This window comes from Gossypium hirsutum, chromosome A12, assembly GCF_007990345.1.
Source record: "Gossypium hirsutum isolate 1008001.06 chromosome A12, Gossypium_hirsutum_v2.1, whole genome shotgun sequence".
In the NCBI taxonomy this organism is placed as follows: Eukaryota; Viridiplantae; Streptophyta; class Magnoliopsida; order Malvales; family Malvaceae; genus Gossypium; species Gossypium hirsutum.
In genome coordinates this window covers 29,569,033-29,594,621 of record NC_053435.1, presented here as the reverse complement: position 1 = coordinate 29,594,621, position 25,589 = coordinate 29,569,033, and the positions used below count along the sequence as shown (strand labels likewise).

At 33.0% G+C, this 25,589-nt stretch overlaps 2 protein-coding genes across 2 annotated transcripts; one reads left to right on the top strand and one right to left on the bottom strand.

The window, feature by feature from the left end:
* The first annotated feature begins 7,744 nt into the window (after positions 1 to 7,744).
* LOC107925533 (uncharacterized) lies at positions 7,745 to 9,731 on the top strand. Its single transcript, XM_016856256.2, has 2 exons — positions 7,745 to 7,888; positions 8,417 to 9,731. The coding sequence occupies exons 1-2, from the start codon at positions 7,831 to 7,833 to the stop codon at positions 9,511 to 9,513; spliced, it is 1,155 nt and encodes a 384-aa protein (XP_016711745.1). The 5' UTR covers positions 7,745 to 7,830; the 3' UTR covers positions 9,514 to 9,731.
* An 11,571-nt stretch (positions 9,732 to 21,302) lies between these two features.
* LOC107925543 (protein CONSERVED IN THE GREEN LINEAGE AND DIATOMS 27, chloroplastic) lies at positions 21,303 to 24,187 on the bottom strand. The gene is made up of 7 exons (XM_016856268.2): positions 23,600 to 24,187; positions 23,241 to 23,393; positions 23,025 to 23,102; positions 22,223 to 22,318; positions 22,000 to 22,035; positions 21,746 to 21,927; positions 21,303 to 21,663 (listed from the first exon to the last, which is right to left on the bottom strand). The coding sequence occupies exons 1-7, from the start codon at positions 23,828 to 23,830 to the stop codon at positions 21,501 to 21,503; spliced, it is 939 nt and encodes a 312-aa protein (XP_016711757.2). The 5' UTR covers positions 23,831 to 24,187; the 3' UTR covers positions 21,303 to 21,500.
* Between the last annotated feature and the right edge of the window lie 1,402 nt (positions 24,188 to 25,589).

Below are 25,589 nucleotides of genomic sequence, written 5' to 3'. Positions count from 1 at the left end.
CTCTGGCCTGCCGACGGCCTCTCGGTGGCTGCTAAACTACTTTTGGTAATGGTGCAGTTCTAGTACCCAGTGCTTGCATCTGATCGGACCTCTGCGGATACTCTCTAATACTGTGCTCTAATGAACCGCATCTCAAACAAGGCCCAGTTATTTTCCAACACCTGATGGCGTCTACCACAGTCAGTACACGGAAATTATCCAGTAACAGCAATAGGAGCCCTAACTCTGATCAGCCCATCAACTCTGGCATTTCTCTTAAGCCTCTAAACAGAACTCGAGGGCTCTGAATCCCTTTTGTTCCTACCTCTCTCTCGGTTCTGGTGCTCAGCGTACTTCACTTCCTCGGCGATCTTCGCCTTATCAACCAGTGCAGCAAAGTCTCACTCCCCTCTACAGAGCTATCAAAACCCTTAGATTATCCTTAATCCTCGAAGCGAACACACCACTCGTACTTAGTCGCCACCATCCCTCGTACATAGCAGCTCAATCTTAGAAATTCGGCCTCCTACTCAGCCACTGATCTATCTCCTTGAATCAGATTTAAGAACCTTCTCCTATGGGCATCCACATAACTGGTCCCCACATACTTCCCCTAAAAAGTAGTCTTAAAGAACTCTCAGTTTAGTCGATCAGGCTGAGTGCCCTTCTTAACAGTGAGCAACCACTGATACGCCTCATCACGTAGCAGCGATACCACACCCTTTAATTTTTGCTCGGGGTTACAGTCCAGGTCGTCCGTAATCCTCTCTATGGCCTCTATCCAGTATTCAGCCACATTAGGGGCAACTCCAGCAATACCCCTGAAGAGCTCCGCTCCGTTAAACAAGAGTCGTTCCGTAACCGACCCACAGCCTCCAGCTCTAGTTTTGGGCCCAACAGCCCTCTCTAAAATCATCAACATGGCCTGGGACAGTGCATCATCCCCAGCCGTTGATCATGAGACCCAGTCCCTGTCACAGGTGAAGCCGGTGTCTCACTAGTATCCAAATTAGGCAGATTTCCAGATGATGAAAACCTAGCTCGAGCACCCTTATAGCCTCTACCACGGCCTCTTGTACCCCGTCCGCGAGTACCTCTAGTGCTTATTGTCTAATTATGTTTTATCTGTATTAACAGTTTTATGAATCAGTTTACAGTTCCAGTATTTATTAGCAGATATTTTATGAAAACAGTATCAGAAGTGTAAAGTTTGTTTCGTACCAATCAATGTCTATAAATTTTACTATAGTCTCAGTATACACTATTTTAAGTGTTTTCAGTACAATCTATTTATAATAGTCTCAGTACTACCTAAGCAGTTTCAGGATATACTATCGAAAATAGTTTTAGAAAACTTACTGGATCGGCGCCAAAGACTCAATGTATCACACTTTCAGTAAAAATATTTAAAAATCAATTCTCAAAAAATCACGTTTTAAAAACCCACATCCACACTGAGTTTTGTAACCTGGCTCTGATACCACAAAATGTAAACCCCAAACTTGACCTAAACATTATGGATGAATATGACAATGTCACATAGTGGTGCTTTTCAAAAAAAATATGTCATCGCTAGATCCCCTTTTCTATTTAAACTTTTTTCATTATCTTATATAAATTCCAAATCGTGTCGTTTATTTTCAAAACATTATTCATTTACAAATCGACATTCAATTTTCAAAATGTTTTTCGTTGCGGAAGCTTTTAAACAGTTTGCGTATTCATGGTATTTTTGATAAAACATCAATTTCATTTGAAAACCTGAGTTTTACCTAACACTAGCGGATTAAATCATAAAATCGTATAAAATCCAAATTTACAAAAATCTATAAATGCCATAATTATAGCAAAATACTCCCCAAATAAAAGTAAATTCATAAATAGGTAATAACTAGTGTAAAAGAAGTCGTGTGACCACCACTGAGTCCTTCGCTGCACCAACTCGCCTATATCTGAGAATTACCTGTACAGATTAAACAGAAAGGGTGAGTTTACGTAAACCCAATGTGTGATCCCCATACAAATTAACAGGCAGTAAACAGATAATCACAATCTGGGCCTAAGCCCTTTTTAGTATCAATAGCAGTCCAGTTTGGGCCTTAGCCCGTCTTAGCACAAAAATAGTCATGTGGTAGGGCTTCAGCCCATCACAGTATCAGTAGCGGCAACAGATATACAGTTACAAAAATCCTACCCATCTAGCCTCTACACATCATCTCCGTCCAACCCTACACTCAATGTGGGAATATAATCAACCCACCCATCCCTACACTACAAGTAGCACCGTATGTGGCACTAGACAGTAGTTTGCAGCTGAGCTGCCAGTAAATTAGGCCCAAGGCCTTTCAGTACACTTCCTCTGAACAATATCAACCCCCAACCCAATGCAATACAATATACAATTATGGCATGCTATAACATGGTAACAGTACATATAATATATGTTTAGTGAAACATCATCATGCTCGATAACACGTATACATATCAATCTGTCATACTGTCATTTCATTTATTTAGGGGTCTAGGTAAGCTTACCGACCCTACAGTAGGTTCACAGTCGTCTTAGGCGACCGGTGCAACCTCGGTAACAAATCAGTGAAAATGGGCTCACATGCCAGTATTGTCGGCCCGTGTGGGCCCATACGCCCGTGTGGCCCACATAGCTCAAATTGGCCCTCGCCGTATGGATCACATGGCCTAGCCTAGAATCCACATGCCTGTGTAGCTTATCCGTGTGGGCCCATACGCCCGTGTGGCCTACACGACCCAAACCGGTCAAGTCCGTGTGTCGTACACGGCCTACCTGGTCATCACACGACCGTGTCTGGTGCACACGACATGGCCTCGTCGATCACACGCCCGTGTTAGAGCACACGGCCTACCTCATGGCCTTGTGACACCGAAAAAAGGTTTTCAGCTTTCATTGAAACCTCATTTTCTGCGTTTTTAGGTACATACCTGTATCAATTTCGCTGCTAACTCAACCACAAGAACTCCAGAACCTAAAATCAACAATTTTGAGTCCATAATCAGTCTTACTTTGTGATTAATTATAATCCCGAAACCAAACATATTCATCCATAAAGCGATGAACACTTACCATAAAACTTTGAATCGATTCCCTACAAAATAGTACGAAGGAACCTCAAACCTCACGATTTGCTGCTATCAAAACCCGAAAATCAAGGCAAAGAAACAGATTACCAAAGTATTAAACTCTACTTACCGGACAACAAATGTAGGAAATGCGCACAAAGAATGAGAATTGAAATAAGAAAATCCAACAAAGAAGAAGGAAGAGGGTAGAATTTCTCCAGTGAAGAAAGAAAAAAAAGAATGCAGAGAGAAAAGAAAAAAATGCCAGTTTGGAAAAAATTTAGAAAAAGAATTCAACTGAAAGAATTAGCAATCCCATAACCACCCTACTTTTCCTTCCACTAAACCTACTTACTCACAATCACCCCAGTATTCTAGCTCCACCAAAACTCTGTCTGAAACCTAAACAAAAATTAAACTCCCTTATTCGCGCAGGGATTCGAACACAAGACCTCCAGTAACTTAACACTCATCTTAACCAAAAGACCAGCAGGCCCATTCTGATATGATATTATAAACCCATTGAGTAAAGCTAGGGCATAATTCAGAAAAATACCAAAATTTGCCAAAGCTAGGGCTTGAACTTGAGATCTCTTACACACACCCAGAACACTTAACCACTAAAGCAAATACTCATTTGTAAATTATTCGTAAAAGTAAGAATATAAATTTTGGGGCGTTACAATTCAGATTTGATTTAGTTCAAAGAATTGTTAAAGGTAGTAATTTATACGTTTTATATTATTTCATTTGTTAATTATTTAGAGAAATGACATGAGTAATTGCAAATGAAAAGTTCTATGAGCATGAGTGGTTGGATTTTGAATTAAATTTCATGCACGTTTATGATGATGGTTATGAAAAAAATTGTAGTTTTTCGTTATGTCATATTTTTATGTTTGAGATGTGACTTTTATTGATACATTTAATATAAGCTTGTTTCTGTACAGATCTAGGTAGTTATTCTTGATAGTTAACTGATTATGCAAAACTCTTGTTAAAAGGGTTTTAAAAGTATTTTTAATCGAACTCGGGACTTCTCGCATCCGAAGCTAGAATTATACAACTAAACCAAATGCCCTGCATTTGAAGATTTTGGCATGTTCCCTGAAGCGAATATTGCATATAATTATTTGGAAATTATATTTATTGACTTAGTGGCATTATAGACTTCACATTGATTTAGACACTTCCAATAGTAAATGTCACAATAACACTTATGTAGATACAAAGTAAAAGGAATGATAGTAAAAAAATTATCAATTTGTTACAATTTAGTACAATTGAAACGTATGTTAAAGTAAACCAGAAATTTACCAATACAAACGCATTTACTACTTCGCATGACCAGTTAAACCATCCTGGATCATATATGATGCAAAAATTAATTGAAAATTCATATGGACATTCATTAAAGAACAAGAAGATTCTTTAATTTAAAGCATTCTCATTTGTTTCTTGTTCTCAATGAAAATTAATTGTTAGAAACTCACTAGCTAAATTTGAGATTTAATGTCTTACATTTTTCAAATGAATAAGGGCCCACTCATCCACCATGTGGATGTTTTTGATATTATATGATTTTGGTGGATGCATCTACAAAATAGCCACGTATGTGTTATCAACTTATAACCTGTCGTTCACAAGATTGCTTGTTTAAATAATTAATTTTAGATCATGCAATTAAGATAATTCATCTTGCTAATACTGATGAGTTTATATCTCAATCTTTTATTAATTGAGTTTGAAAAACTTTTGTAAAAGTTTGTTATTTATGTGCATAATGGATTAGAGAAATTATTGATTTAACAGCTCTGATTAATGTCTAAACCATTACTTATGAGAACTAAACTTTCTATTTTGACATGAGATTGTGTTGAATTACGTGTTGTACGCATCAAGCCAATAAGTTATAAATACTCCCCATGACAATTGGTTTTTGATCAAGAGCTAAATATTTCTCATATTTGAATTTTTGTATGTGCGTATATGTTCCAATTACTCCACCACAATGCACAAAGATGAGTGAATCCTCAAAGAAAGTTGGGAATATATATTAATTACAAGTTTATTTGTATTATTATATGTTTTAAATGTATTGGAGATTCAATTATGACATGATTTGTTATTACAATTTTGACTCGATAGTTTTTCTGACATTAGGGGGAGAGAAATAATAACTTGTAGTTAGTTAGAGGGAGAGTAATTTGAACCAGAAGTTCAACAAGGATAACTCGTTACAAGTTAACTGTTGGATGTATTTACAAACTTAATGATAATAACTAATCGTTAAATACCATCTAATATTTTAATTTGAATCAAAGTCTCAATAAGACAATAAGTTAGAAAAAATAATTGATTGATCGGTTCTAAATATGAAAATTCTTCTAGACGGTCATATAGTGGAGACGGGTGCTCCAAAAGAGACCCAAGACATAACTAATAAGTAAAACTCCAAAAGAGATTCAGGTACCTGAAACTAAAGATTAAAATAATTAAAATAAGAGATCTCCATAAGTTATGTCAATTCGAGAAAATATGGAACTAAATAATAAAGTCGACAATGATTTTGCATGCAATATTATTATTATTAAAATAATTAAATAAAAGGAAGATCTTAAATAAATCTATTGAGAAATATAGATATGGAATAAGTTGATCAAAATAGAAAGATGTAACGCAAGTACAATTAAATTCGTGGAGTTTTTGGACCAATAGTCCAAATATCTAAAGGGATACAGCCAGTGAGGGTGCAAATGAAATAGTTTTGCAAAAGCGGAATAAAAATATGAAGTTTTTCGCTATGTCCTGGTATTGATTATAAAAAGATATAATATTCTTTTGTGGTGGATGTAATAACCTTTAGATATATTATTTTGGTAATTCATAAAAGATTTAACTTGCATTTAATGGTTGTTGTTACAACCTTTTATGAACCACTGTATAGTAAAGTTTATATTAAAATCCTTGAAGTATTTAGGATGCTAGAAGTATATTGAAATTCTCGGGAAATTGTTCATTTATATAAATTGAAATAATTTGAATATATGTGGTAAATAGTAGTTGAAGGAAGATTATAAAATGATCCAAAATACCTATTTGTGTTTTTATAGAAAAATAATGATTAAATTTCGTTATGATTATTGTTGAAACTCCTAAAGAGATCAAAATATATTTCCTCCAAATTTTGCCTCACTCATGACTTTCAAAAGAATAATGATATAAATGCTTAGCAAATATATTCAAATGGTCATTTAAAAAACTAGTATTCCAGATTGAATACGTAGAATGTGAGAAAGTATGTGATGTTTTTATGAGGGGGAGTAAATACGCATTGTAGTTTTTTTCCTTTAACTGATGTTTTGTCCCATTGGTAAGGTTTTTAATGAGGTAGCATATTATGCGGAATATAGATATGTGTACTTTTTTTTTCCTCCACTAGGATTTTTTTCCTACAGGGTTTTTATCTTAGTAAGATTTTAACGAGACACATTATCTACCAATGGGCATTTAAGGGGAGTGTTATGAATATCTTATTAAGTGAACGTCCATCAAGATTAAGATAAGTTTCGATGTTTTTTAAATTCTAATAGTCATTAGAAGTAGATCTCTACTTCATTTATACTTCTTTTTCTTATAAATAGAGACTTTGGAGAAGCTTTGTTGATATTCTAGTTGATCAATAAAATACGCTTTCTCTTTTGCTCTCCCATTTTCTTTGTTCTTTACTCTCTCTCTATTTTTTTATAACAATTTTTAAATTTTAGAGAGATTATTGTGCTCATTCTACAAAAACAAGATCTAGTAAAAGAGAGAGAAAGTGTTGATTTTTACTCTCGTTATTTTTGGTTATTCTATGCAAGTGATTTCGCTTTGAGACTCATTTTCCAAGTATTTTTGAATTTAAAAATAACAAATTTGAAAAAAAAATTTAGAGGGGTAAATTATTTAGGTCAAACTGTAATTTATTTTATATTATCTTATGATTTCATCATTTTTGAAGGGACTAAAAGATAGTTTTATTTTGGGGAGTCCCTACTTCTCTTCCAGATTCGCCTCTGCCCTTCTTAATCTGTAGGGATAAATTCAAAAACTACACACAGACTTTGGTTCAATGTGCAATATTATACATGATATTTTGATTTGATTTAATTTTTATAAATAACTAACATTATTATCAATATGATATCACTTTATGTTTGCATATTGCATAAATAAATAAGTATACTTATCCAATATAAAAGTAAATTGATGTTATTCATTAAATGTATACAATGGAATTAAAAATAAAATTTTATGTAAACATTTTAATCAAAATCTAAATGTAATGTATATAATTACACAAAATCAACTTTCATATATCAAATCACATTAAATCAAAATTTATATATAATTTTAATATTTATCTCTTAACCTAGAAAAAACAAAAACATTTAAAAAAAACATAGAAATTGCAATGAATTCAAATGCCTAACCTGATTTTGGCATGATAAAAATTTATTAAACCACAATTAAAGAGATGGTAATACACGTCCATATCCATAATTGCAATCCAACAAACGACTTTGAATGCCATATCATGCAGAATCTTTTCAATTTCAATTTTCAAACTCCAGTCCACTGCCACTGTCACCTATTTAATTTTAAAAAATATCATTCAATAAATTTAGGATTCCACTTACATCATCTTCAACCTTCTTCTAAACCCATCCTACCATATTTTTAGAAAGAAAAAGAAAAGCATAAAGAAAGAACATGTTTCTTCCTGCCTTTTGGACATGTTTTGTCACAACAGAAAAGCAAAACAAACCAGGTATGTTCGATAATGTCAACTGCAACCATGTAACTTTATCATTTCATTTTTATCACTGTCTAACACTTTGAATTAACTCAAAATTCCAATTTCAACTTTGCCTTCCAAATTTGGTCCTCTAAACCAAAATTATTTTTTACAAATAAAAATATCATAATTTGCAAAGGGAGGGTAATTGGATAGCATGTTATGAGCCCCACTAGAGCATGAAATCTAACCCCTCCCCCCTGCCCTCCTCCTTTGTCCTCGACAATAGTATTGATGAAAGTGAGAGTGCATAAATACTAGTTTGGGTAATGGCCAACCTGATAGACCCCTCTTGTTTCACTCCCAAACAAGAACAGCAGCATACTGTTTTCTTCACCTGCACTCTTTTGCCTCTGTGTTTTCCTTTCTTTCTTTATTGCTCCTTTTGACAGTAACTTTTTTACTTCTTTTATTCCACTTGTCTCCCTCTTTACTCACTATTACCTTGCTCTTCCTAGCTGATATAATACTCCACTTTCTGCTCCCTTTGTTACTTCTCAGCAAGAGCTAAAGAGAGTTTAAGTTACATGAAGTTTTTGAAGTTTCAAGCCATGGAGAGTGCTGCAAGTAACTGTGATGAAGAACAAAAATGGGAAGCTGAGGAGGAAGAAGAAGAAGCATTGTCATTGTGTGATTTGCCAGTCAATTTGATTAAAGAAGAGAGCCAAATCCAGCCAAGGAATGAAGAAGATGTTGAATCCCAAGCCATTAAAACCGAGGAAGATTTCAACTTTGGCTCATGGGATGGCTGTTTGTCAACAAAACCTGAAATGTGTGCAGCTGACGAAGTGTTCTTTAAAGGCCAAATTCTGCCCTTATGTGTCTCAATTAGTTCAGACAGTAGCCTAACATGGTGCCACCGTCAAGATAGCCAGAACAAGCCAAGGTCTGAGTCCATGGACCATGGTTCCTTAAGTAGGTTCACAAGTGTCACTAGTAGTAGCAGAAGCAGTAGCACTGGAAGTAGCCATTACTCAACAAATAGCAGTAACTCCACCACAGTTACAGCAGCAACAAGTTTCAATTCAGTTACCAGTTACAAATCAAATCCAAACAAATCCATAAACAACTTCAACACACATCCAAGTCCAAAACCCCAGATAAGGTTGTCCAAAACTCGACCAATGAATATCAGCAGCAGTCGAAACCAGACATCATCATCGGTGTGGGATTTTTTCAGGTTAGGCTTGGTTCGAGCACCAGAACTTGAATTCCACGAGTTGAAAATTCGGACCAACAACAACAATAATCCGAGTCGAAATTCTGTCAGCCGGAACAGCAGTTGTAATAGCAGTAACAGTCAGCTAGATTCGATCAAAGGGTTCTTAAGAAAAGGGTTGTTTAGTGGATGTAAATGCTCAGTTAATGTAGTTGAAACAGTTCCATTGAACAAAATAGCAGTCATCAAAAGTATGATGATAAAGAAGAAGAGTGAGAAAGAGAAAGCAATGTTTCAAGCCGCCATGGAAGAAAAAACGAAGCTACTGCAAGAAGTGAAGATAAAGAAGAAAATGAAAGAAAAGCGAGTTTTGTCACGTCATCGAACGTATGAATGGTTAAAGGAGCTTTCACATGCAAGCTTTGTTGATGAGGCTTGAAGAAAAAAAGACTCAATGAACAATCTCTCGCATGCTTCCCTTTTTCTTTACTTTCATCATTTTTCAACTTTTTTGTTCTTTTTGGTTTATATTTTTGTTCTTTTAGATTTTTCAAATTGCAGGCTGTTGTACCTATAAAATCTGTGTCTCACTGTGTGTTGTGAGATTTGCAGTTTGTTAATTATTGAAGTTTTAAATTTAAAAAAGAAAATTCTGAATTCAGGTTTATGAGGTAAATATATATATATTGATGGGAAAAATAGTAGCAGAGCGGTGATAGGTGGTGGTGGGCGTGGTTATGATGATTAAAGTGTCGAACTTTAAACAAGACGTGAAAACGGCAATTCGTGACACGTCAGTCTGTCATTAAAACCAAACAAGGACAGTTATCATCTCTGTCAGCCGAACTCAAACTGTTGTATGGGCTGTATAAGAATATATTTATGATATTAGTAATATCTTTTATTACAATAAAATAAAGCAATCCCAGAAAGAAAAAGAATTTGGAAGAATGCAATTTATTCCCAAAAAAGAAAAGTTGGGAGGAATGGATATGGATGGGAAATGTCAATTAATGTCTAATAACTGGACTGATGTGATTATTATTTGACGTAATTTCATCTTAATTTCTTTTAAATTTCAAATTTGATGGGGAAGAGTAATGATAGTTTTTGTCTGCTTCTTGTATTGTTTCATTAGTTGATCTCTGACAAAGAAAGTTTGATTCGATATTGGAAAATCAATACTTACTTTCCTTGTGATCCATCTTTTTGTCCATTTTGTTTGGGGATTTGTGGTATAAACTCTTATAATTACAAATGTAGGCAAATATATAAATAGAATTAGGGAATGGAGTGATTTATGCCTTTGCTTTTCATGAAAGCTTTATTCTTAATTTGACACCATATCGCACGCTTGTGAGTGTTCATGAAATCATTTTCTCAATTATTCAAGATTTTCTCATTTTTCTTTTTGTTCTTTTAAGAGAAAATGTCGCTTTTGCTCTCAGTATCAGCTAGTAGATTGAAATGTAAGAAACAAATCTTCAATGAATCTTGTACACAAAACTTGAATAGTTGTGTCAGTTTATATTTGGTGTTATCTCATATTTTAATTCCAATATTGTTAAGAAAATTACTTTACAATGTTTAGTATGATTAAAATTTCAAGATATTATCATGTTTAGTTTACTAAGTATTTTTTTAAGAATGTAGTGTAAATTTTATTTCCATGTATTTAATTTTTATAATAAAATCTATTCTTAACAAATATTTGAATTAAATATTTAATAATAAATTTTAATTGATAATTTTTTAATTTTAATTTTAATTGAAAGTAAAATTGTTTTAAATTTGTCTTGCGTATATTTTATAAATATAATAATGCATATAAAAAATCATAAGTATATAAAACTCATTTTGAAATAAATTAAAAAATATTTGAAATCATGTTTTATTTTAGCTAAAGGCTAACCCATAGGTGGTCTAACCCACAATTCCTACACAACTTAAATGGAACAATTCTACTCATATTCTACAAAACATAATAAGTATTTCATACAAAAACAAGTGCTAAGTAAAATTTGTAGTTGAGAAAAAAAATAAGAGAAAAAAAACCTTACTTGCGAAGAATATGTTAAAATACTAGGGAAAATCAAGTAGTAGGAAGGAGAAAATAGATTTTTTTATTACTTTTGTTACTAGACTAATACCCTAAACCAATATAAAATAAGGCTAATTTTATCTTAATATTTTTTTTAACTTTCTCTCTTTTTATCATGAGAATCACATTGTTATGTTTATAGGAATGTAACTCTCAAGGGAAAGTTAGATTCCAAGGAAAGTAAATAAATTTTGACATAACAAACATTAGAATCACTTTCCAACTTATTAAATCCCAGAAAAGTAACTATTTTCCATCAATACAAACCTACCTAAGATTACGGATTTACTAGTATGTGGAATCTTAAGATGCATCAATTCTTATATAGGTATTTAATGTTAAGAAGAACCATCACTTCAGTACTTGAGATATCTCGATGCTTAAAAGTAAAGAAATAAACTTGAAACAAATACAATAAATAAGCACGCAAAAAATTATGTAAAAAACTCCCCAATTTAAAAAAATCACGACTGTTGTCAAAGGCAACCAAGAAAAATTATTATGTGAAAATTGTTACAACACACATGATATTTTCTGAACCCAATGGCCCAAGAACACCCATAACCCAAAGAAAAATATTTAACTATACCTTCCAAACACTCTAATACAAGAGAAAGAAAGGAATTTGAAAAAGTCAAATCTAATGCTTAATACTTGATTTGGTGCACTTGTAAATCAAAGACTCAAGTTCCTTATATAGACTTCAAAAACCCTTACCCTTTGCTTAGCAATTTGAGAATTCTCACAACATATAAGATAACTCCTTTCTTTATCTTTTTACTTCCAACATTTTCAATCAACCTCAACAAATTTCCACCTTGATTAAAAATGTACACTTTAGATTCCATTATCTTCATTAACAATCATAATTCTCAACATAGAGAATTATTATACTTCACCATAAAAGTACATTCACTAAACATTTCACTTCACCACAAGTCAAAAAGCCTGTTGAATTCATGGTGCAACTTTCATGTCGACTTTCCTTAACAGTTCTTCATCCATCAACATACTTCCACCAGATTCGCTAACAGTACCACATTCTCTTCCATGGTAAAACGGATACACCACAATGATGTACTTCTCAATATCATATAAGATTACCATCATCCATGGAAATAAAGACACATTTAGCTTCCGATTTAGAGCCTTTTGTTGAATTAGCTCTACCTAGACAATTTTTTACATGTCCAGACTTTCCACACCTCTAACAAATTATATTCTTTTTATTCTTCTTAGTAATCTAATTTTTCATTGCCAACATAGAGTTTGATGAAGCATGACCTTCGTTCTTTGACCTTCTCTCTTAAAAAATGAGCTTGCTGGCAAAAGATAGGTTCATGTACTCAGAAGAAGACAAAAAAGACCATATATGCTTTAAAGCTTTATTTTTCATCTTCAATTTCCAATAGCTTTTGGTTTAGTGATAATACTGTTGATAACACTAAGGTGATCCAAAATATTTGGACCTTCATCCTTACATGAAGTATGAAGTTGTTCCTTCAACATCAGTCTACTTAAGATGCCCTTTACTTGATACAACCCTTCAAGCATTTCCCAAAGTTCTTTGACATTTAATATTCCTTGCACATTTTCAAGAATATTCTTTGCCAAGAATAAACATATTGCACTTTAGCTTTTAACCGCCTCCAGACATACTAACGTCCAAAGTGTGAATACTGCTACACAAAATATGGAATTAAGGCAGTGTCCGCAAGTATATGAGTCAGGTTATAATATAGTTTTTTACAACGAAACATTTAGTAAGTATTTCGAGGATCATACCCAAGGGAGGCTAGTGCTAAATTAATCATAACGTAAACTCTAATAGATCTAATTAGTTCTTTAAATAAACTGTATACGAATAAACATAAATAAAGGTTTTGTGGTTTTTATAATTAAAAAACTAAAAATAACATAAAAAAAAGAGTCTTCAGAAAACTAGGTTATAAACGGGATCAAATCTAGTTATGGGTGATTAGCTTGCTTCGATAATCCCCATCAACTATCGCTTCGGGTTCTTCATCAAGCAACTAGTCGCTATTCTAGCATTATCTTCTGATCTTCCACTAAAATAATGAGTCGACAAAAACTACTTATCTTTCAACCTCACAATCTAGATCGGTTTGGAGTGAAGGTGTTCACGGATAGGCCATACCAAATTTGGGTTAATTCTCATATTGATGACTTCCTAGGGTTGTCAGGCCTAGGGTTTGTTTTACGTTCTTCCTTTCCCAAACAACTGATTTATTGAGTAACCCTACAAAATAGTTAATAGATCATACATCTACTTGCTAATCTTTCATAGGAGGATTAGTTCCTTATGGATTCAATAAACACCATAAACTTGATATTGAATATATGCGTAAAGAATAAAACAATAGTAGAGTTTAGAGAATCCTATTGGTATTTGATATATGAAGTGACCCAATTTTGAATACACACACGGTTTGCCACACGGCCTGCGACACAGTCGTGTGCCATATTTTGAATACCCACACAGGCGAGCACACGGGCTGGGACATGGTTGTGTGTCTAGACTTCGAATGTTCACATGGTCTGGGCTATGTCACACGTCCTAGCTACACGGTTGTGTGATCTCTATTTTTAAAATTTTCAAGTTTTTTCGAAATTTTCTAATTTGTTCCGATTTAATCCCAGATTGTTTCCAAACTATTTTTAGGGTCCCGTTAGCTCGATTTAAGGCCCATAAGTGTATTTTTCCATGTTTTGCTTCAATTGTTATGTGTTAGAATTTAATTTTTATAATCATTTCTATTATGAAGAAAATTGTTCTATTTTGATGGTAAAACTCTGTAACTCTAATCTGGCAACGGAGATAGGATAAAGGTGTTAGAGTAAGTAAAAACCTGAGTTCAAATAGATAAGGAACCAAAAGCTAGTGCATTGGCTATACGAATTCTGTAGTACATAACACTATTCACATTAGTGGAATTCAAAGCCAAAGTAATGGGTAAATGGTATCCTCTCATTGGCATTACATGATAGATGAAAAGTGAATGTGGCCACAAGTCATTTAACTTTTTGATGAATGACTTAATTACTATTCGATAGTAATTGACTTTTCATGAAAGAAAATGTAATGGATACCATTAGGTAAAATAGAATCATATTTGGAGAACAAATTTATCCCAAAAAGATTAAAGTTATCCTATGTGGGTAACACACTGATGACAAGATCATTCGATGAGCACTGATTGAATAGCTTTCATAATGGTATGTAATTGGGGAGAGCTCAGTAACAATACTGTAGTAGAATAACTTTGTAACTAAATGAGTTTGTAATTAATAGGAAAAAAGCTAAAACTTAATTATAAATCATTTGCGCCCTAATTACATATGTCTATTCAGTAATTCCACTGCTCATTGAAACCAAAAATGAATTGCATTTAAAATCAAATGAATAAAAATGGATAGAAATGATAAAGTTAAAGAAATGTCTTATATTCATAAATAAATGTGGTTTCTCATTAAGTATAGAAATGAACTGAGAATTAATTTAAGTTTTTCAAATTATTATTTAAGTAAATAATTGAAGTTCGAAAATAAAATTAAAGTAGTTGGTCATTGTGAATCTATTGAATATGAAAATTAAATATATTTTCTTATAGGTTCTTTTACGGAAAAATTGCCGTGACTTTAACAGAATTAAAATTGAGTTGAAAAAATAATTTAGTTGAAATTTTAATTTAATAAATGATAATTATTTTGAGAAATAGAAAAAAACATGTATTGAATTGGATTAAATTATAAAGTGCTACGTTAAAAGTCCAAGAAGCACATGTAATTGAATCCAATACAGAAGAGACCAAAAACTCATCATAATAAGTATAAGGGACTTGTTTAGTATAATTAACTAGGTTTAGTCGCCCCTTTCTCCTAGAAGAACTAGGGGACTTATTTTTCTATCAGATAAATATTATTTGTATTCTACTAATTCAACAATGATTCTTCTATCTCTATCTTTAAATAAATGGCACTAGTAGAACTATTTACATAGAAGTTTTCAGTATTATTATTCTGCCTAAAAATAGTCAGAATTTAATTTTTTATTATAAATTTTATTTTTCGGTAATAACATGTAACGCCTTATACCCAACATGATTTACCAAATCCAAGTATAAGACGTCACAATTCTTACTTAGTTAGCTAAATTTTACAAGCAACGAAAGCCATACTGAATATACCTCTTATTTATTTAAATTCCTTTCTAAAACCATAGGTTTTAATAATACATTAATTGTTTGTCACAAAACTTTTAAAGATAAAATAAGACCATACAACAAATTACTCAAATAGACAGACATAATTGTAGCGAGTATTACTATTTATCCTTTGAAAAACATGTTTTTATAATGATCCTTTATATGCATAATGTTTCCCTCAGTCTTTCACCATGGCGCATCCCTGGCTTGATCTTTTTCGATTAATTGGTCCAATTCACATACTTGCATACTAAAAACAGGCATATAAGTTCCAAGGAACTTAGTGGGTCTCTCTCATAATTACCTTTTTACGAGGTCATAGAATATTTTCAACTCAAAGGTTTGAATCCTTTTTAGACATTGGTGGATACAATTCTGATTCTCAGTTGGCGGATAACCATACTTTAATCATTGCACTTAACCGTCTTATACTCCTTTCACTAAATTGACGGATCTCAAGACTATACATCATAATTTTGAATCCCATTACACCATTCCTTTACAGTTTGTATCTAGATACGATTCTCAAACCGATACCCAACGAATACTACTCTTGGCGGATTCTTTTACATACTCCAACAATTACCAAAATACCTAACATCTTATACCTTCAAATCTGTCCATATAAATGAACTTCAGGAAGAATATAATAGTTTAATCTTGTAATATAAATTCCAAATGACTCCCTTAAAAAATTCAATAGTTATCAGATATGGCAGACTCTTACACCACCCACATTCCATATTTCCCAAGTTCTTTGTCATGGCAGGTCACTAAGACAGATTCATCAGTTGGTTACTCTATCAGAATATGCCTCACCATCATACCCAAATCTCATGCAAGGTAGACTAGTCTCTCTCGACTTGATCATTACAAAATAGACTCTACGAATTTCTCAAGTAGCACACCATAAAGGCTTCTAAAGAGAGTTCATAACGAAGGCTTTCCAAAGAATTCGCCACAAAGACATTTCAGAAAATTCGCCACAAAGACATTCCAAAGTATTTTCCACAAAGGCTTTTCAGAGAATTCACCACAACTATGTTTCAAAAAAATTGCCACAAAGGTGTTCCAGAGTAATTGCCACAAAGGCTTTTCAGAGAATTCCGTGTTTACCGTCCCTATGGACCATCTCAATGGATGTCATGTAGCTTTTCCCTCACGGTCTTATACCTTAACATCCTCTTAGCATATTATCATATGATGACATGGCCTTGGACTTTTCACAAATTTATTTCGTGATCTACCGGTCCGATTAGGATTACAGCTACTCTATCGGAGGCTACACAATAAATCTTTATTTTTATAGTGATCTGCCTATCCGATTAGTAATATACCTGCCCTAGTGTAGGCAACACAAATAGATCTCTTTCTCACCTTTTTACACAACACAAAATTTTCAAGTACTGAACCCATATAATAAAAAAGTATTAGACAAGTACTACACACACGCTAGTGACAACACTTTATATCACACAACGTCATACCATGTTGCACATTGTTCACCTCATTTACGTATTTTTAGATATCTCTCAAAAACTTGTATCCACATAATTACATGACATGCAAGAGTTAGGTTTAAAGACTCATTAGAGACCTACCTTTACCTCGGCTCAAAGCTTTTACTTCGATAGTCTTTCTCGATCCAGCAATCACAACTGTTTAAACAATTATAAGATTTCCATTAGAATCCTCATTACAAATATTTTACTAATATTTCAACTACAACAACCCCCATGTAGGGCCTTTATGTAACACTCTTCCCTTTTATAGTCGTATCGTGAAAAGTTGTAAAACTTTCCAGAAAGCTGAATTATCTATCTTAGTTCGACCTTAACGAAGAGGAAGAAGAGAATGTTGGTTAGAAAGAAGAACCTGAACATTAAGCATATAACCAAAAACCATTCGAAGTGTTCATTTCCCATAAATATATTCTCGATCCCTGATTTCTCTAGCAAATCCACAGTAGGTAAAATAAAATCTGGCGAAGATTAATCTTCACTGTTGACCAGTCATGGGGAGGTCAAATCAATCTATTTACTCTTGTTCAGAAATGGCCAACCATGCTTCGCATGATGATTTGTTTAATTGGCTTGATATTGGCTACAAGTAATTTTTCATTCATTTTGCTACTCTACTCTTTACTCTGATCTCTGCCTTCTATTGCTTCAGAATCCCAAAAACTCCCAACTAACCCGATATGAGATCTAATTAAACAATACTCGTATAAATTGGGCGTACTATATCTTGGAAGAGACTTTCGTTTGGAATAGTTTAAAGACAATTAAGTCTCCTATAGTTTCCTCATACATTTGACAGTCTCTTAGTGTTTAGGCAAAACTCTTGGGCGTACCCCCTTTCATAGGCATGCACTTTCTTAGGCGAAATCTTTCTTTTCCCGAAAACATCCCGCGATCAATTCTTTAGGTAGCGCCAATAGGCGAATGCTTTAATGCTAGTATGCACCAAAACTCTAACTCACCAACCAACCAACCGAATGGTAGATTAAGCTGTCATGGTGGGCCCAAAACATAATTAACATACATTATCTCACTCTTAATTGGATTTGTAATTTCTGGGGTGTGACATAACATTTTTATCGATTTCTATAGAAAGAGATTTACTTTCCTACAGAAACTAAGAAAAATTTTCTGGTTCTGTGTTTGATTCGTGATTGAACTCACACTTAAAGCGATTTGTAATACGGGAATAGTGGAGAAGGTTATTAGATTAAAAGTCAAGAACGACAAGGATCCATCTCTCACAAAACACAGATACTTTTCGGGAAAAGTTTCTTGCTAAAAATATCACAACCCGACTCGATTTTCAAATTTTTATATTTTCTTTGTGACAAAAAATCATTTTCAAATTGGAGTTTTTCCAACAGCTAGACCTTTCTAGAATGCTTATTGGTTGGCTTTTCCTTCAATTCCTTTTATAACCTATATTGTATCAACATATCTTTTACTTGTACTTACCACAAACTAAAATTAATCTTTCCATCAAAATTATCTATATCAAACCTCAAGAAACTTAACATCACAACCAAATACTGAAATAGTAAATGTAGTTTATGAACAATGCAGCAGGTAGGTTCTTAGGAAAGAGAGATGGGTTACAATGGATACTCTCAAATACCAAGTGTTTCCTAGTCAGAACCTTTCCTAAACATGCACTTCCACACTATCACACTTCTTTCTAGCAATTGAGGATAATCTTCAAGCAACATTGAAAATTTCTTTTTTGATGTGGAAGATCAGACAATAATGTAATCACAAAGCATACTAAAAAAATTAGCACTCCTTCAACCTTGGCTCTTGATACCACTTGTTAATATGAACCGCCCACTTTGGCACTTAAGATATCTTGATGCTCAAAAATAGAGAAATAAACTTGGATCAAATAACTCTTTTTCTTACTTTCTTGTTTCCAATATTTTCAATCTATCTGAACACTTAAAAGTGGTATTCAAACTATTGTTCTATTATATTCTTTTCGTGCAACTACGATATAACTCAATAAAAAAATGAAACATGACATAAAGAGAAATTTGCATGCCAAGCCATTATTAATATTCAAATAATTCTAAAAGATATCTTTAAAAAATAGAAATGTTTTATACATTTAAAATAAAAGTCTATTAGGTTGATCAACATTGAACTTTGTTGCATTGGTTGATGAGTCATATTGGTCAATGTCCATCAAATTATATATTATTTTTTGAATTTTTGAATTTTTCTTAAAAATATGTTTTTAAAGTAAATAGTATATGTTTAACCTTTTGATTTTTAAATATTATTTTTTATACAAAGTCAACCTATTACCTATAATTTCTTCTTGAACTCTTAAATTAGAAAAAAAATACTTCAGTGTACTCAAACCGACACTCTCCCGGTTACTACAATAGCAATGGTACAAAATAAAGTTAATACTCAATCAACTTTAAAATATTATATTTGAATTGTTTGAATTTTCTATAATTTATATATATTGAATTTGTAAACTTTTTTAATAGTCAAAAACTTTAATTAAAAATGTTCATTTTTTAATAATTTTTTTAGAATGTTATGTATATTTTACTATTTTCTATAATTTTATATATTTAGAATTTTTTATTATTTTAAATTTTTTTATTTTTCCTTTTATTTTAAATATTCTATAATTTATATATTATAAAAATAAATTTTCATAAATTAAAAAAATAAATTTTTTATTTTTTTTATTTTTTATCTTTTGTAATTATTTTGTACAAATACGAGTGTGACAAAGCCAATATGTTGCTTTGCACCACGTATCACTTTTTTATTAAGTCACATAATTGTTAGTTATGTTGTATCATATCGTGTAATATGGCAATTATTTAAACTAAAATTTCTATCACACATGTATATGTATGAAAATAGCATATTTAGAATTTAAATATGTGTTTAAAAGTAATATGCACAGGGGCGAATCCAAAACAATCTTTTAGGGGGCTAAATAAAATTTTAATTTTTTATAGCCTATATCTTTATAATTTTTAAAGGATTAAATCGAATTTTTATAATTTTAGGGGGGTCAAAGTATAATTTTACATTTACTAATTTTTTTTTTAAATTTAAAGACTTAAATAACAAATTTACATTTTAGGGAGGGCGGTGCCCATGCCAGCCCCCCTCTAGATTCGCCACTGAATATGCAATAAATAATGAAAAGTATGATATCATGCTAATATAAACAAAAAAACGCATTTGATTAAGAATATTAAATGAATACAATTGTATATCACTTTTTTGTCATCAATCCGGAATTGGAATCGTGTTTATTTATGATACTAACTTAATCAACAACATTATTCATATATATAGATATATAAAAAAATTAAAACACAGATATACTTATTAAAGCTTCAAATAGAAATTAAAAATTGCTTTACTTTAAATGATAAATGAAAAAAAAATTATATGCATAGTGTTCCTAGTTCAAATCTGGTTATATATAATTTTTATTGATTTATAAAAATATAAAAAAAGACGAAAACACTCACATAATCATATAACTTACTTTACAAATAAAATGGTTTTTTTGGTAATTCTCTTGCTGACTTGGACCTAGTTAATGGGTGGCACCAACTCCGTAAAAAGGCTTAATCTATGACTAGAAATATTACCATACGAATATGCATATGAAAACCACGAATTTAAGACATAGATGTGTGTTTAAAAATAACATATGATAAATAATGAACTGTATAATTTGAAACTAATTAATCATAATAACACGTGAAATATGTATAATATTAAATTGAAAAATAAATTAAATTGTAAGTAAAACAAAATTTAAACACGTAAATATATCATATTAAGAATATTAAATATACTATAATTATTAATAAATTGTATAAAAGACATTAAAATGAAACTTCAATTTAGTCATTAATTTAAGATTTTATCAATTCATGGCTTAAAATCTCATCATATAAGTTGTTTTTAAGGTAACCTTTACTGATTTCTTATCATAATTGATTAAAATTATTATAATCTGAGTACAGAAAAATGATTAAAATATGTCCACCGTCGTAATTCAAAACATGATTTTGAGGATACATGCTTACGAAATGTGCTGATTGATGGATCACTTATCCACACCATATAGAATATATAGGCAAAAATGAAGTGCATCTAGCTGATTCTTGGAAAAGTGGGGAAGTTTCTAATTATTGAAATTTAGCAGGATCATTAACAAATGTTAAATTTAATGATAAGGTATATTATATTTATAGGTGATATTATTGAAAGGAATAAATACCAACTACTTCATCCTACCAAAATAACATGGTCATTGGAGAACAGAGTTATACCGTAGTGGAGGAGTTCTTTTTGGTTAACAGTAGGCAGAATTAGGCTTATATACGCTACAGTGTAATTATGAACAGATCATGACATTTGGATTTCTTTTCCCCTTCTGTTTCTTTAAACTTTCTGAATGTCATGTAATAATTGCAAAAAAAAAAATGGCATTTACATCTTTTAGCTACAATGTTGAAAGTAAATTAACCATATAAAAATCCGAGATATTTCAAGGTCTCCATTCCCCAAACCCAGAATTCAATCAAACTAGCTACTTCAATAGATCTTCCCATTTGCAGTACTGCCCACCTGCTAATGCACGATAATATCTATCCCTGCAGTACACTGGTCTTCCGTCAGCAGCCTCTGCTGCAGCCGCCGCTAGATCGTCATCGTCCTTAACCTCAACCGGAAGTCGAAGCAACTCTTCTTTCCTACATAATATATACACATGGAAAGTGTTGCTGTAAATATGAACCTTGTGTTGATTCTTCACATATGTCACATCCATGTTACCTTATGTTGAACTTTGTGTTGGTTTTTGAAGCAACAACGTTTGATGGTGCATCCTTTGTGACAAATGCTGTTTTAAAGAAATCTTCCACTGGTGTAGCGAAGATGAATAGAAATACTGATGTAACAAGCAAAGCCCCTGTTCCCACTAGTGTCTGCTTCAACAACTTGATAACTGGTTTAACCTGGGGGCCAACATTTTTCTAATGTCAAGTTTTCATGGCTTTTTCATAATCAGAATATGAATGTGATAATACCTTATAAGAGCCCAGCAGTCTGTCACGAGCCAGGACCTGGAAATGGAAAAGGAATTAAAAGATATCACTTGAGCTGATGAAACTGTATCTGCAAAAGCTTTTGACGGTGTATCTTAAAAGAGTATGATAAAGAATTTCATTCTTCTTGTTCTATTCGCAACTGTAGAAAATGAAAAAAAGAAAGTTCGAAGGTTGTAATTTTCTTGGTTTAGAAACTACGAACCTCAGGTGGTTTAACCCACATTTGACCATCATACCAGCCAGTCTCTTCATAAGGTATTACTGCTGACAAAAGTCTATCCCCAACATAACTCCACCCCTGCATCATGCTGAATATATTCATGTTTTGAAGTTCAAGCAAATTTATTCTCCGAACTTTGGGCTTATACGGTTAAATCAAGAACGAAGATGCAAGCTAAGTCATTCTTTTGTTGCGTTAATTTTGGAAAGTTGATGGTGTTGAACAGTAAAATAATCACGGAGGCCCTTGTCTTAGGAGTCGGATCGCATTTTGCCTTCTCTACTGAAGAAATGAACAAATTAATCTCTATACATTAGATCAAAGAACAAACTGATCATCTATTAAGAATTTCACCCATTTTTACTATTAGAAACTAGTCCTATGGGGCTTTTACCGGTGCTTACCAGACTTTTAGCCTCTCAAATTTATTCAAAGGGATCATGCTTATATGGTTACAGCTACTTAAGTTATATTATGTTTTGATTCCATCCATCTAATCAAGGAAACAGTTGAACGAATCAAGGGCCCCAATGTGTTCAAGTCTCAATAAAAATGCTTCTTTCTGTTTATACTTCACATGAATATACCGAAACAAAATCGTTCTGCATAAATGATGAGACTAATACTTTGATGCAAAGCTATAATCTTTTCATGTATAAATCACATGCATATTGAAGCCGGCATGTTTCTTAGATATACCTGGAAAACACAATTATACCCACCGGAATGATTAACAAATGGCCATGACTGAAACAATCTTAAAACTTGAAGAAGATAAACATACCAGATAAATTCTTAATACAATCAGTGACACGAGGAAGAGAGTTCCTGTTCCAGCTGCAAGCACAAATCTTAAAGGTTCCTGCAAGGTGTGAATTAGAACGTTATTTGGACCAATTATACTGTGTCGTACCGGAATGTTTTCGATACGGGTATGCTTGTTCCAATATGTGTTGGACCATAAATAATTAAGGAAAATGACGAGTCTGAATAACATTACTCTTGAAGGATTAAAGCTTGCAGCTGCTATTGGGACTCCAAGAACCGTGAAAGTTACCAGCCAGAGTCCTCCTAGTCGAAGGAAAAATTGGCCTGGTCCCAGTTCGCCCCATGAATACAGAGGTCCATCTTTCAGAGACGAGTACTCATTCACCTATTTCACCAAACAGATGATGGTGAGTATGATCATATATATATATATATATATAAAACAAATGCATTGATAACAGTATAGATTAGATAGCCTACAAGACATGTTACATCCGACTCAGAATCCATGTATGCCTAGCAAATCACAAGCTTTTCCATGCTTTCAAAGGAACTTTGAGATTTTAGTTACAGTAAATGCGCAGAACTTACCGGTCTTTGTTCAAAAGGGACCTCAATTTCCAAGCCAGGTTCCCAGCTCCGGCCTTGAAAGCCGCCGCTCATACCACCGTCCATCTCATCTTTTAACGCCCTGACTGAAACCCGATGAGGCAGCTTGGGTCCACCATGGAACTTAGGTAAGCCTGAACCATAACTATTCCCAAGCTTAATATGTTCCGGAATAGGAATATTTAGAGAACAATAAACATTTAACCTAAGCATCTATCTTTCTCAACTAAGTTCGAAGCAGTCGACTATATGTTTTAGGAGCAAGAAACAGGAGAGGCGAAGAGAAGAGATCGCAACAGTTGATAATTGAGTTAATTTCTTTATAAAGAAAAAACATGGTTTAGTGTTAAATAATTTACGTGGAGCAGAAACAACCATAGAATTAGTTTGTGTTTTTTTGTCTTGTTCCATTGATGGGTTCTTAATAATGGGACCTATCTTTGAATTACGTGGATGAAATATATCTCGCCATTAAACTGCCAATTTTATTTATTTATTATTATTTTTTTATGTGTGTGTGTGTGTGTGTGTGTGGTAGGAGAAGTGAAGATGGGAAGGTGTTGCTTAATGAAGGCAAACTGTGACAGCAATTGAGAAGCACGCTATCTTTTGCAGCAATTGACAAGCACGCTATCTTTTGTGTATTCCTCGTGTTTCCACGAGCGAGAGAGTTTATTAGATTGTGAGAACCATGGATCCAGGGTTGTCCCCCCCTTTATGACTTAGGCCCTTTCCACAATCAAAATTTTCGGGTTGGGTTCCGCTACAAATTATAAGACATTATTATTTCAAAATAGTTTATATTGTAATTTAAATTTAAATTTAAATTAAAAATTACCTAAGTAGTTGCAAGAAGTGAAAGTGAATTTTCTTTCCAAGCATTTGGACTAAATTCAAGTTTTGGCATTAACATTGTTTAGATTGTTAACCTGAAATTAGTTGTTAGGTAACAAGCTAGGTATTAACAGAAGTAATTGGAGAAGTTGACACTTTTATAGTGGACATGCAAATTAGTTTCCCTACGTTTGTGGAGCCTAGCTCAGTAAGAAGTATCTACTATTTTAAAACACTTACAACCATTGGTTCTAAACCTATCATACCCTAGTGACAATTTACTCACACTTGTACCTTTAAAGACTAGAAATCTTACCACTAAATTCTCCCCCTGTAACACCCCGAACCCGAAACCGACACCGGAGTCGAACACGAGGTGTTAACTGACTTTAACCCCTTATAAAATTTATTTTCCAGACACTGCCCAATCTGTGTACTAGTCGTTTTAAAAATCATATCTTGAGTTTCGTAACTCGAAAATCAGTTTCGTAATTTTTCCCAGAAACTAGACTCATGTGCCCATCTATGTATTTTTTTCTAGAATTTTTGGTCGGGCCAATTAGTACAGTTTATTAGTCAAAGTCTCCCATGTTGCAGGGGTCGACTACACTGACCTTTGCCCATTACGACTTGGATATCTCCCTGCACGGGGCTTCAATACTGATGCCATTTGTTTCTATGAAAACTAGACTCAGAGAGGAATCTATACATATATGGTACGACCCCTAATTATCTCTGGTTAATTTATAATGAATTTCCAAAGTCGGAGCAGGGAATCCAGAAACCGTTCTGGCCCTGTCCCACAAAAATCTGATTATCTCTTAATATACTGCCCATATGATCTTTTCGTTACTTCCTCATGAAAACAGACTCATCGAGCTTCGATTACATAATTTATTCATCAATTAATTCCACTCCTACTATTTTTAGTGATTTTTCAATCCCATGACACTGCTGCTGCCAGCATCTGTTACGAAAGTAACTAGGTCCATTTCATGCCTACCCTTGATCCAACTCAATCGAACATTCGTGCCATTTTCGCATGGCTTAAAGTTTACATGCCAAAGTTCAAACACAACGTAATAGCTTATACATGCCAAAATGTTCTTCTAAGCCAACTAAGAAGAAAGTACCAAAA

Excerpts from the sequence above, each read along its gene's own strand:
- LOC107925543 (XM_016856268.2), bottom strand. The coding sequence starts at position 23,830 with ATGCTTAGGTTAAATGTTTATTGTTCTCTAAATATTCCTATTCCGGAA. Across the intron at positions 22,319-23,024 it reads TTGTATTAAGAATTTATCTG|GGGTGGAGTTATGTTGGGGA; the intron begins GTATGTTTATCT and ends AGCATGATGCAG. Across the intron at positions 21,928-21,999 it reads GACTGCTGGGCTCTTATAAG|GTTAAACCAGTTATCAAGTT; the intron begins GTATTATCACAT and ends GTTGGCCCCCAG.
- LOC107925533 (XM_016856256.2), top strand. The coding sequence starts at position 7,831 with ATGTTTCTTCCTGCCTTTTGGACATGTTTTGTCACAACAGAAAAGCAA. Across the intron at positions 7,889-8,416 it reads AGAAAAGCAAAACAAACCAG|CAAGAGCTAAAGAGAGTTTA; the intron begins GTATGTTCGATA and ends GTTACTTCTCAG.